General features: G+C 35.6%; 1 protein-coding gene across 9 annotated transcripts in view; it reads right to left on the bottom strand.

Annotated features, from left to right (window-relative positions):
• Positions 1-12,595, bottom strand: part of Herc1 (HECT and RLD domain containing E3 ubiquitin protein ligase family member 1) — a 183,741-nt gene that overhangs the window by 86,811 nt on the left and 84,335 nt on the right. For all 9 annotated transcript variants that reach the window (XM_038321217.1, XM_038321216.1, XM_038321223.2 and 6 more), the window contains 4 exons: positions 10,671-10,842; positions 7,901-8,213; positions 7,345-7,465; positions 5,181-5,232 (listed from right to left, as the gene is read on the bottom strand). In XM_038321217.1, coding sequence (XP_038177145.1) covers positions 5,181-5,232; positions 7,345-7,465; positions 7,901-8,213; positions 10,671-10,842 — 658 coding nt within the window. The remainder of the gene's footprint in view (positions 1-5,180; positions 5,233-7,344; positions 7,466-7,900; positions 8,214-10,670; positions 10,843-12,595) is intronic.

The raw sequence follows: 12,595 nt of genomic DNA, 5'->3' as shown, positions 1-12,595 counted from the left end.
AAATGAAAGAGACCTGAAGGACCATCTAGTTCAGTTTCCTCAACTGAGGAATCAGAAGCTAAGGTGAATGAATCTGCCAAATTATCAACAGTTATTTCTTCATTCTATGTGAAGGAGATTTACAAATTCCTATTATTTAATGACTTAAAAGTCATAGAGCCACGGAAATTTCAACTATCTGGTTAATTATATAAAGGCTCAATCACTAATCTGCTAATAGTGAAGTGCCTTTATATACAGAGAGACATTCCATGGAATTACTGGCCACCCCCAAACTAAATCCTTTCAGAAAGCAGGAGTCAGCAAACTTTTCAGTTACGTGTCACACTGCAAACAGTCCAGAGATCCATAAGATCTCTGCCACAATTGTTCAGTTCTGCTACTATAATCAGAAAAGAGTCCATAAACAAGTAAGTATGGCTGTGTTTCAATTTACAAAAATGGTGAAAGGTCAGACGTGGCCAATTAGGTGTTGAGTACTTGATCCAAATAAACATCTTATGAATAAAACATAAGAATAGGAATGATCCCACACCGAAACACCGGAAGCACGGCTGGGGCTTGGTGCACACCTCTAACCCCAGCACTCAGGAAGAGGAGACAAAAAGAGTTCAAGGCCAGACCGCTCTACACAATGTGTTCCAGGACAGCAACACAGTAAGACTCTGTCTCAAAGAACAAACAACACAACAAGAAAACAATACTAGGATAAATAAAATAATTACCACTGAAATAGTCTGACATTCAAAAAATAGTTCAGAGCCCCAAAATTTAAACATATAGAAATGAGAGACAGAATTTTACTTAAAAAAAACACAATTAAGTCTGGGATGTTGTGTATTGTTTGATCTCAAATAGAAAATACTTAATCTGAAGAACATATCAAAGGCTTCTACACCATAATGGAGATGAAGCCCAATATTTACTACTAACTCAGGTGACATCTAAAGAAACAGTTCTGAGAGACATTGAGGCTGTTTACTTGTCCTTACAACTCTGGCTCTTAAATGGAATTTTCAAAATGAACATGGCAGAGCTGCAATACATACTTTATAAACCATAAAATATGTAGACAAGCTAAAGGGGGAAAAATTTTAAACATGCCATCATGTACTTGCTTGAAGCTCTTCTTTTTTCTGGGACTCAACTGGCCAAAAAGGAGTAAATACGCTACCACGTGAGAACCAGAAGACAAAAGGAAAAATTTGATATAGGAGATAACATTTACATTCTTTATGTAACTTGAAATGCACAGATAAAACAGCATTTCGCCCACATATGCTACACCATGAAACATACATTAATAAATGTTTCCAGCATTACTTTATCAGTAAAGCGCTAACAACATATTAAAAGGCCTGAGAGACGGGAATTAAACTATACTTTAACCAACATGGTTTACCTAATAAGGCTTCTGATATTGTTTCTTAAATTGTTTTGCGTTCCTACCATTTTCACCATAACAGCTTCAGCTTATATAAGAAATCAGTATCAAGACTCAGCAAAAGACATTATCTTTCTGTGAATACTTGGCTCAATTTGCACAATTATGGAAAATCGTTTAAGTATTTGTCAAAATTTGGTAAGTTCTGTAGAGAATTTGATAAACTTATGAATAAATGAGTTCATACTTGTGAAATGCTTAAAATAAGGTCTGGTGATAATGAGCAGTTTATAAGTTTCTGAATATAAATTTTACTTTGTCCCCAAGGAAATAACTTGCTTCCTCTGTTTCTTTTTTAACAACAACAACAAAAAATTTAGATTTATTTATTTATTATGTATACTGTGTTCTGTCTTCACGTTTGTCAGCACACCAAAAGAGGCCATCAGTTCTCATTGTTGATGGTTGTGAGCCACCATGTGGTTGCTGGGAATTAAATTCAAGTACCTCTGGAAGAATAGTTAACATTCTTAACCTCTGAGCAATCTCTCAAGCCCTATCTTTCTAACAAAATCTATAAGGTTATTCCTAAGTTTAAAATTTAGCTTTTTTTGGTTGTTGTTCCCCAGCTGAGTCTTGCTATGGTGCCCATGCTGTCTGCAACTCTCCTGGCCTAGAATTTAACATGGGCATCTCTGAAAAGATGAACAAGGTAGTCTGGCTAAAGGTTATAGGCCCCATCGCTCTGCACCTTCCACATTTGCTTTCAGATCACAGTGAAACTTTAGCCAGAATTAAGAACAATCAGCCGGGCGGTGGTGGCGCACACCTTTAATCCCAGCACTTGAGAGGCAGATATTGGCGGATCTCTTTGAGTTTGAGGCCAGACTGGTCTACAGAGCTAGTTCCAGGACAGTGTCCAAAGCTACAGAGACCTTGCCTCAAAAAAACAAAAATAAAAAAAAAAGAACAATCTTATTTCATGACCAGGAATATCCCTAATGCCAAATACTAAGTAAAAAACAGGTGATAAACCCTTTCAAGGAGCTATTTTTTGAGACATTGAGCATATACTGACTACTAACTATTATCTATACACACATTTAATTTTAATAAGCAAGATATAATTAAATCTAGTATTTCTCTCCTTTTCCTCTTACCTGACTTTCAGTAAGTCAGCACCACTGAGATCAGTAAATGGGAAAGCTATTCAAGATAAAATTTTTGTTTTTCCTCCTCAAATACTTAAAATGAAATGCACATAAAAGAATCCTCTTTGGCTAGACATGTGTTTGTTCACCATAGGACAAGTCACAGTTTCACAAAAAACAGTTTATAGTCCAAACAGTTCTCATACTTGACAAGTTAAACTGACCAGGAAAAGATATGCATATTAAAGTTTATGACATCTGGTTCATGTTGACAAGTGTATATGAAATACAGTGGCTTACTATACCACCATTTAAAAGTAAAACAAAATATATACTTCCTTCAGTGTGGCCTAAGGATAATCACTAAATATATTAGATTTATAAAAATTTAGAAACATGTATCAAGTGTATCTTTTAATTAAAAATTTATTTCATTTCAAACTCTATGTCTATGTAGGGGGGAAGGCTGTGTACATGAATAACAGTGTTTTGTTTTTTCTTTCTGTTTTTTTTGAGAGAGAGTCTGTCTATATAAATGCACTCCCAACATTAGTGATCTCGAAAGCAGGAGGGCATGTGATTTTCTGGAACTGGAGTCACACTTGTGTGAGCCCCTTGATACAGGTGATAACCAGACCCTAGTTCCCTGCAACAACACTATGTGCTCTAAGCCATTAAACAATTTCTCTAGACCCTCTTAAATATACTTTCAGTTTTTCTGAAGAAAGGTATCTATTATAGTAAATAAAAATCTACAAAGTATGCATTTTTATTGTATATTAAAACTAGGATTCTGAGACTGAAAAGCAACTCTTTTGGGGATACATTCCTAAGATAGTAATTGCTATTTCAAGTCACTTTTTCCTAGGAATAAAATCAAAAGCAAATTTATTTCCTGAGATCATTAAAACAGAAAAATTAACACACTAAATTGATACCACATTAAGTGATGTAATAAAATTTCAAATAACCACTTTGCCTCCCTATTATAAGTTCTCAAATGGGTAGTTATAAAAAATTTCCATGAGTGCTTCTATGTGCTTTTCTTATTAAAAAAATAATAAAGCTAAATTCCAACAGTTAATAGGCAGGTGCTAGTACTACCTTGAGATTTTTAAGGAAGGCGGCTTGTCCAAAAATGAAATTATGATTAACATCTTAATTTATATTTATTCAGAGCTAAAGCTATAGGAAATCTACATTTAGTTTTAGAATAATTTTGAAAAAATATCAAAAGGCAACAATTCTAGGTTATAATCTAAAGATGTTGATTCACAATTAAAATATGGGCTACTCTGAATTCAAAGGTAAACATGGTACTTTGCTTTGTTTAAAAGATACTGCTTTATTTCACCCTGGTATGATTAGGGGGATTAAATATAAAATGTGAATCTCCAAGAGCATTAAAAAAACGTGTAAGAAAATAACTACAGTCACCGGCCTGCTGCTTACAAGTCCAGCTGCGGCAGAGCTGTTAGCCGGCTCTCGCACTCTAGGCTGGCTCCTTTGTGCCTCGGCCAGGCTGCAGCTGTGTGCTCCTGTGCAGAGAGCACTTAGTGCTTTCGCACTCTTGCCACCACTGCAGAGTGCTGGGAAAACTGCGCGTGCTACCATGCTTAGATTTAACATGGAACATCGAACAACATTTACCTGAGATAAACGAGCTAGAGAAGTTATATTCCAAAAACTTGAGTGTTAAAGCAAGCAAACCATCAATTTCCAAAGTGTTTTAAAATAGAATGTATATTGCACAATATGTTAATATATTTCTCTTATATCACAATAACTTGTGATTTTTAAAAAGAAACCTAGAACCTTTGATACATTATAATTTCAGGATTTTTCAATACAGAAAATATCGGCTCTGGGCCTTAATAGTCCTAATATTGTTTCAAATTTTAGTCTATAAGAGTAATGATGTTTCTTCTGCTGAATATATATATAGAATACTAATATTTAAGATTGTTTTCAGTTGCCCTTGGATTTAGCCACTGCTCTTTTCTCCCACTTTCATGTGTTAACAGACACTCCTTAAGACAGAGCTACTCAGAAAAGGCTCCTGGAAATACTATAAAGTTGCTCCTCATTACATGCCACATAATAAATGATTATTGTGTGTCATATAATGTTTATTACATGCCATATAATAAATGATTATTGTGTGTCATATAATGTTTATTACATGCCATATAATAAATGACTATTGTGTGTCATATAATGTTTATTACATGCCATATAATAAAAGAACCAAAGGGGAAAGCAACCTAGAAACTTTTTACTTGAAGATGTGTATGCATGTTGTGTATTGGGCAAATAAATCCATTACAGAGCCAGAGCATAAAACACCGTGCATATAACCTACCAAAAAAAGACAATGTTTCTAGAATTCTATAAAATTTTTTAAAAATGCTTCTTTTTAACAAAACACATGAAAAATCATACAGAACTAATTATTAATTCATATGTATTTCCAGATTTTAAATGTGTGTGCATTCTGAAGAAAATTATCTTCCTTTTAATGTTCTAAAAAATTCTTCTGAATTGCTTTTGACAATGATATCCCAGTAACAATAAGATCTAAATGTATCAGACAGAAAAACAGCTACTTAATTTAAGCTGGTATTTAGCATTTTCTTAAGATTTACCTCTCTTCCGATGAGATGATGCCAAATCCAAATCAACATTTCGTCGGCCACTCTATTACCAAATAAAAAAGAAAGAAAAGAAAAAGTTTAGCTGAGAAAAGTTTTTAACATTAAATAAAACATTAAGATTAAAAAATATAGTTACAGCAATGCCCTTTTTCCACCAATCAAGTCAGAGCAGCAACACACGCACTGAAAATAATTATAGAAGTACATATGCACATAACTTCACACACATTAACTCAAGCAAAAAGTATGTGTATTGACTAACACAGAACAGAGCAGCTTTCTTTGCTGCTGCTTTTTTCTCACCCTTACTTCATCTTCTAGTTACAGCATGGCCACATATTGAAATGCCTACCACCTCTGCATACTGCCCTGCTTCTGAAAATTACTACTCTTTCTCTGTCTTTATTTCCCTTTCTTTTCAAACTCTGCACTAGCTTTGAGCAGGAATTTAGAGATTATCTGACAAGTATACTAACAAAAAGTTACCCAGCTCTAAGCATCTACTGGCATTCTAAAATATTTGTAAGTTTTTTATTTTAATCTGTTAAAATAGAGAAATCGCAAACTGATGGAACTGTAGACAGCTTAATGGAACAGTAAATGCTTTCAGGAAAAACAGAAGTCTACTTTATGTATATCGGGTGGTGGAGGGTATAAACTGTATACTCACGTATCCATATGCACAACCAATCATACATAAACCGTACATTGTTTAAATTCATGGATTTAACATTATGACTATTTCAACTGTACTTTGATAGTGTTTCACATAAACAAAAGAATGAGTGAGTGTCAAATAAGACTAGAAGAAACTAACAAATGAATCATTCGGTAAATACTATAGAAAGTCTTCATCTATTGAACATACAAACACACACACAAATGCACCTATGTGTGGATAAACATTTTGTCTTATATGTCTATACATATACATTAACAGAAAGTGATTCAGTCTCTGGCCAATTCCATACTAGATAAACCAAACTCATCCAACCAGGCTCATAAAGTCATTGCCATGCTATGAAATGTTTCCATGCATGTACCTTTGCTCAAGAAGAAATTAATCTTGTCTCAAACCTAGAAATAGCTATGTCTCTGTGTTGTCTTACTCTATTAGACACTTTGAATTGTATAAGACTTCTTCCTGTTTGTTGGCTCCCCACGACTCAGAATATTCCTAGTGGTGCATAAATCTTACTCAGGGTTTTGTCTTACTGCCTAGTCTTGTTTTTTTTCCCCTTCAGAGACAGGGTTTCTCTGTGTTGCCCTGGCCATCCTAGAACTCACTCTGTAGACCAGGATGGTTTTGAACTCACAGATTTGTGCTGCCACCACTGCCAGCAAGTATTTGCTTCTTATATGCTAAATCCTTTTAGTTCTGAAGTAGCTAGGTAATTGCTTATAAGAAAATAATACAGCTGGGTCATGGTGATGCACGCCTTTAATCCCAGAACTCAGGAGGCAGAGACAGGTAGATCTCTGAGAGTTCAGGCCAGCTTGATCTACAGAGTGAGTTCCAGGACAGGCTCTAAAGCTACAGAGAAACCCTGCTTCAAAAACCATCCCCTCCCCCACAAAAAAGTATAATACAAAATGTTGATGATAATTATAGTCTGGATTCAAATGATTCAATGAATGTCAATCAAATAGAGTTTGGTATATTTTGTTCTGTAAGACAGAGTAGGTAACTCACTATAAAATTTATTGTACAAAAGAAGGCTCAAACAAAGATTTGTCATTGAACTAGTTACCTTTGTTTATTTGAAAAAAATTTACATTTCATTCACTAACAATCCAGAGGCACTGCTGGACATCAAATATAAGAATAATGGGCTACCACCTACTAAGATAGTGTACAGGAGAAGAAGTTTAGGAGAAAGATGAATCCACTATTGCATAGGCTAAGGCTGGGGCAGACTAACTCATCAAGTGAACTATGCAAGAACCAAGTCTATGAATCAGCACCTTAGGAAGAAGACAGAGCTGAAGATCAAAATAATAAGCAGACAGGTGGTAAATATTTATGTAATATAGCTATATTATTTCTATTACAAAACTTTCGAGTATGTATATGCCTAAAACAGATATAAATTACTCTAACCAAAGCCTTATATCTAAAGCTTGAAAGCAAACCTCCTCCATTGGATATACCTACCAGTGCATATCCCTCTTCATCTGATTCAGGCTGAGACAAATCAGATTCACTCCTGGATTTGATCAGTCTATAACTTGGACTTGCGTGAACTAGTCGGCTCTCAGCAGTGAGACTTTCACTCCTGTCTCGCATGCACAAAGAAAAAGTTTTTGATTGAGGACTGTTAGTAAAAATAAAACTGAATGGAATTAACAGCACAGAGATAATGTACAGTGAGGTGTCATTACATCTGCCCACAGAAAGACTGGCTTATGTAAAACATAAAACCTTTTAGAATTACATCAAGTATTTTTATAACACTTAATTAAATTACAGAGAAATGCAAGTAATTTTTGGATATTTGTTAACTGTGGTGGTTTATATGTACAGAAAACTTACTCCTTATGGAACCAGAAATTCAGATTGCAGGCTGAACTAGCACTACTGTTTATATTATTTTAAATTCACCATAGTCAACTTGTATTTCTTCTTCTGTCTTTGATATTTCAGAACAGAAACTCATTGCAAGAAATACCTAAGGGAAAAGAACAGCATTTTCAGTTTCCAGTAGGCCCACCTGGTCATAAGTCCACTGCCTTCAGAGGCACTCACAGAAGGCTGCTGCAACTGCCCTTCTTCCCTTCGCTTCTGAAGCTCATCAATCACAGGACTTACTCCCAATATTAGAAGTGCACAGCGATGAATCACAGAGTTGCAGGCAGCAGTGTACACATCCTGCCCCTCAGGAAGGTCTGTGCTGACCCTTCGCTCTTGCTGAGACTGTGGAGGTGGGTCATCAGCTCGGGCCCCAGACCCTGCCCCACTGCTCATTCTATCTCGGTCTCGGCTACGAGCTACTTCTCGAGCTGAGAGGAAACATTGAAAGATTTCTGTAACATGCAACACAAAAACAAAGTCTTAAAACACATGGGGAGAGAAGAGCAAAATAAATAAATAAAATAATGAAAATAGTCAAAAATTTTGAATGAAAACTTACTGAAACAGGGAAACATTAGTTTTTAGACAATAAATACAGTATAGTAACAAAGTTATATCAAAATGTCATACTTATAAAAATTGCAATAGGAAATATGCCTATACTTTAGAATTTGGATTTGGCTAGTTCCACCTGAAAGAGTTAGGGTTGTGACATCTTAAAGCATGTCAAACTGGTATACTGACTGTTCAAGTGTAATCACACAAGACCTGGGACTTTGGAAAGGGCTACTTGGCCTGTCTTTTCTTCCATCAAGCAAGTCTAGTAGACTCTTTTGGGAGGAGATATCTTCATAGATCAAGAGCAGAAAATAGCATCAATCACCAAAGACAGCAACCAGACTGCCAAATCAGACTAAGCAAACTCTCTAACCTTAGCTTCCACACCTCCCCCTGCCTCCCATATTTTTTTATAACATCCTTGGAAAGTTTCCCCTACTCTAGGTATTAACTTGTTTTTCCATTTCTTAAAGTAATTGTTATTTATCAACAAAACATAGAAGCATCAAGCTTTAATCATTCCTTTTGGAATTCACTTTCTATATGAGGATTCCCATGTACACACAAAACTAATGAAAATTATATGGATTTGTTAATCAGCTCTTATATTAATGTGATTCTTAGATCCAGTCAAAAAGGTTACATTAAGAACCAAAGAATGGCAAAGTGAGTCCCCCTCTCCAAGATTTCAAATCTTACTAGTGAGTTGGTACAATTTTCAAAGTGTGGGCCCAGAGTAGCAGTTATAGTATTTGTGCAACTGTTAAAAATGCAAGTATCAGGCTCATGCAAATTTTCGAGTCAAAAGCTCTAGGAACAGAGTCCAGCAATGTAACAAGTCCTCCGACTGGTTCTGAAGACCAATACAAAGCTCTAGGCCAGTGGTCCTCCACCTCCCGAATGCTGCAACGCTTCAAATGGTTCCTCATGTTGTGGTAACCCCCAACCATAAAATTATTTTTGTTGTTACTTCATAACTGCCATTTTGTTACAGTCATCAATTATATAAATATCTGATATGTAGGCCCTGTGAAAGAGTTATTCTACCCACCCACCCCTAAAGAGATTATGACCCACAGGTTGAGAACGGCTACTCTAGGTTAAATTTAGGAAGGAAGGAAGGAAGGAAGGAAGGAAGGAAGGAAGGAAGGAAGGAAGGAAGGAAGGAAGAAATTTGCTTATTTCTGAAATGTTCATTACTTTTGTATGAAATAAAAGGTCAGGTTATGAGGAAAATAGGCAAATTTCAGCTTATGTATAATAAAAAGCCTCTCTCTACCTTCCTAAGTTTGTATAATTTCTCTATTATGAGAATTTATAAATTACTCTATTTCAAATCTTTGGCCCAGTGCCTAGTGCATCGTAGGTGTTCATACGTTATAGCTAGTTTATACATTACCACTCCCCAAATGACTATTATATTTTCTTTTATTGTAATAAAGCTTGACTTTATTAGTATGTTGTCCTCGCTAACCTCTTTTCCAGGAATTTTTGAATTAATTTTTAAATTTAACTGTGGAAGTTCTCTCTGTTTAGCTAGTAAAATTTTACTAGTCACTCCCTATCTGTCAGCTCCCTTCTTCCACCTTATCTTTTTTTTTGTTTAAATTGTTTTTAGTTTTCTTTTGAGAGATATGAAAATAATTTTTAGAACTACACAGAATATATATAAACCAATAATGAAACTAGGAGATACAGATCAGTGGTACAGTGCTTGCCTAACATGTAAGAACCTAGAGTCAATTTCTAGTGCCACCTCCTTGTAAGCTGAATATATATACAAATAATGTCAAAAACAAATATACAGCTGGCCATGAGGTTGCAGGCTACAAATATACATGTTAATGTAAAATAGCCAACTCGCTTAAGAATGTAATAATTCTCTTTTATATAAATGACTATATAACATATAAATAACTATCTTTTAAAATTTACCTGGAGGTTTGGAATATAAAGTATAAAAGCTTTCATTCACCCACCCCAAGTTATTCCCATGTCATAGTTCCACCATTGCTCTTATGCCTTGTACCTACTGAAATAAAGTATAACTGAAATTTTTAATTTTAAAAGCTTTACACATAGAATACAATTTGGACCTCCTAATTGGAATGGTAAGGGGCTCATTTCCTCACCACATAGAGAGGTCTGCCAGCTGGATGAACAGCAGGGTACCTCCATGAGGACTATTTTGAAAAACTTTATTTAAAGCCTCTTTAGGTGTCATTTCATGCATGGAATTGAGCTGAACAGAAACTGAGATGCTTGCCTCCATTGAGGCACCTTCAACCCAGAACAAAAGCATTAGAGCGGCACTACCCTGTGATGTTGGCTAGTAAGAAAGATGTACTTACTGCCAGCTGTCATCACTTCATGCTCCCGTTCTTCCTCCTCATCTTCTGGCTCTGGATGCCCATCCTCCCTGTCTCTCTCAGCCTGCTCTTCCATTTCAGCTTCTTCATCAATGGTTCGGGTAAAGGAATGCTCTTGAGGATCAATATCTGCAGAATCTTGGTTGTCTGAGATCTTAAAGAAATAACAGGGAACTACACTGAATATATTTTTCCAAATCTTTAAAAAGTTTTCATATAAGCTTAACCGTCCTTCTCCTCCCTTCCCTACCCAAGACAGGTTTCTCTGTGTAGCCTTGACTGTCCTAGAACTCTCTCTGTAGACAAGGCTGGTCTCAAACTAAAAGAGATCCACCTGTCTCTGCCTCCCAAGTGCTGAGATTAAAAAGCATGTACCACCACTGCCCAGAAAATCTTAACTTACATCTTAGAAAATACTGCTGATATCAATAACACATAATCTTTACAAATGATATACTGATAAACTTCAAAGATTACAAAGACTATATGCACATAACTATATACACAGATAGGTATATGTTTTTTCTTGCCTGGTATTTTCTTTGAAATGCCATGCTTTAAATTGATTTACATTTATTCTGCTGTTTGGATACAAACTACAAAACAGCAATATAACTTACAACATGACAAAAGCACAAAAGGTGATTTTGTTAGTTGGTTTTGGGGATTTTATTATTGATTGGCTGGGTTTGTTTGTTTGTTTGAGACAGGTCTCTCTATTTAACCCTGGCTGTCCTGGAACTCACTATAAACACCAGGCTGGTCTTTTTACTCAAGAGAACCACTTGTCTCTGCCTCCCAAGTGCTGGGATTAAATGCATGTGCCATTATTAGCAAAATGTGATTACTTGATTCTACTGCTCCCTTCAAGTTCTCTATGCTATTACTCTGTAAAAAATCATATCGGGGGTGGGGGGGGGGAGAGTGCTAGGAATCAAACCCAAAGCATTACACATGCTTGATAATCACTCTACCATATAACTATAACCCCCAGCTTACCAACAGTTCTAAATTTAAGATAGCATTTTTCTTAAACTTTTAACTTTGCCCATGCCCCCCAAAACCCCCCAAAGTTCAATATCTAGTAAGAACGATGTTAACTTAGTTTCCCATGGTGGTCATGCTACCCAACAGTTATCTAGACAGAAGAAAGAGTCCTGATAACAGATACATGGAGAGTCAAAAATATCATAACTAAATAATTCATCTCATAAATTTCAATACAAAATACACATGAAAACTTTCAACTAGAATCATAATAAAGGTTATTTGTGATTTATAACCAGTTAATAACTTAGAAATTTCACAATATAGGAATGCTTAGCAGTGAGGCCCATATATCCCATATTTACTTTCATAATACATGAGTTTCAAGTTGGAGCCTCAAAAAATGACAAATGAATACTTCTTATAGACTTTTAAGGTCACACTCTAATATTTATATCCATAAATACTAAGCAGTGCATGCTGATGTCTTGTCTGTTGTTTATGCTTAAGAACTAAATCACAAAGACCAAAGGATCTGATATGTCCCAGCTTTAAAGTAAGCACTGTGAATAGGATGATCTCAGGCTTGTTCATATAATTACAGGGTTGCATTACCAGAATCAAACCCTTTCAAATCATCTACTTGTTGTCAGAATTATTTCTGGGTCATCCTCAGTCAATGGCCTCAATCTTCACTTTCTGAGTGCACAATTCTAATTACAGAAAGACATATTTTTTTTTATCTAATTTTGTCCCCTTTTTCTACACTGAGTATTTTTAAAACTTTCCAGTTCTTTCCTTGTTGTGTTTTTGTTTTTTCAAGACAGGGTTTCTCTGTGTAGCCCTGGCTGCCCTGGAACTCATTCTATCTAAAGGTGTGTGCCACCCCACCAAGCACTTTCAAGTTCTTGTATGATTCC

This window comes from Arvicola amphibius, chromosome 3 (genome assembly GCF_903992535.2).
Source record: "Arvicola amphibius chromosome 3, mArvAmp1.2, whole genome shotgun sequence".
NCBI classification, from domain to species: domain Eukaryota; kingdom Metazoa; phylum Chordata; class Mammalia; order Rodentia; family Cricetidae; genus Arvicola; species Arvicola amphibius.
The sequence above is the reverse complement of the archived record's forward strand: the minus strand, read 5'-3'. Positions and strand labels throughout refer to the sequence as shown.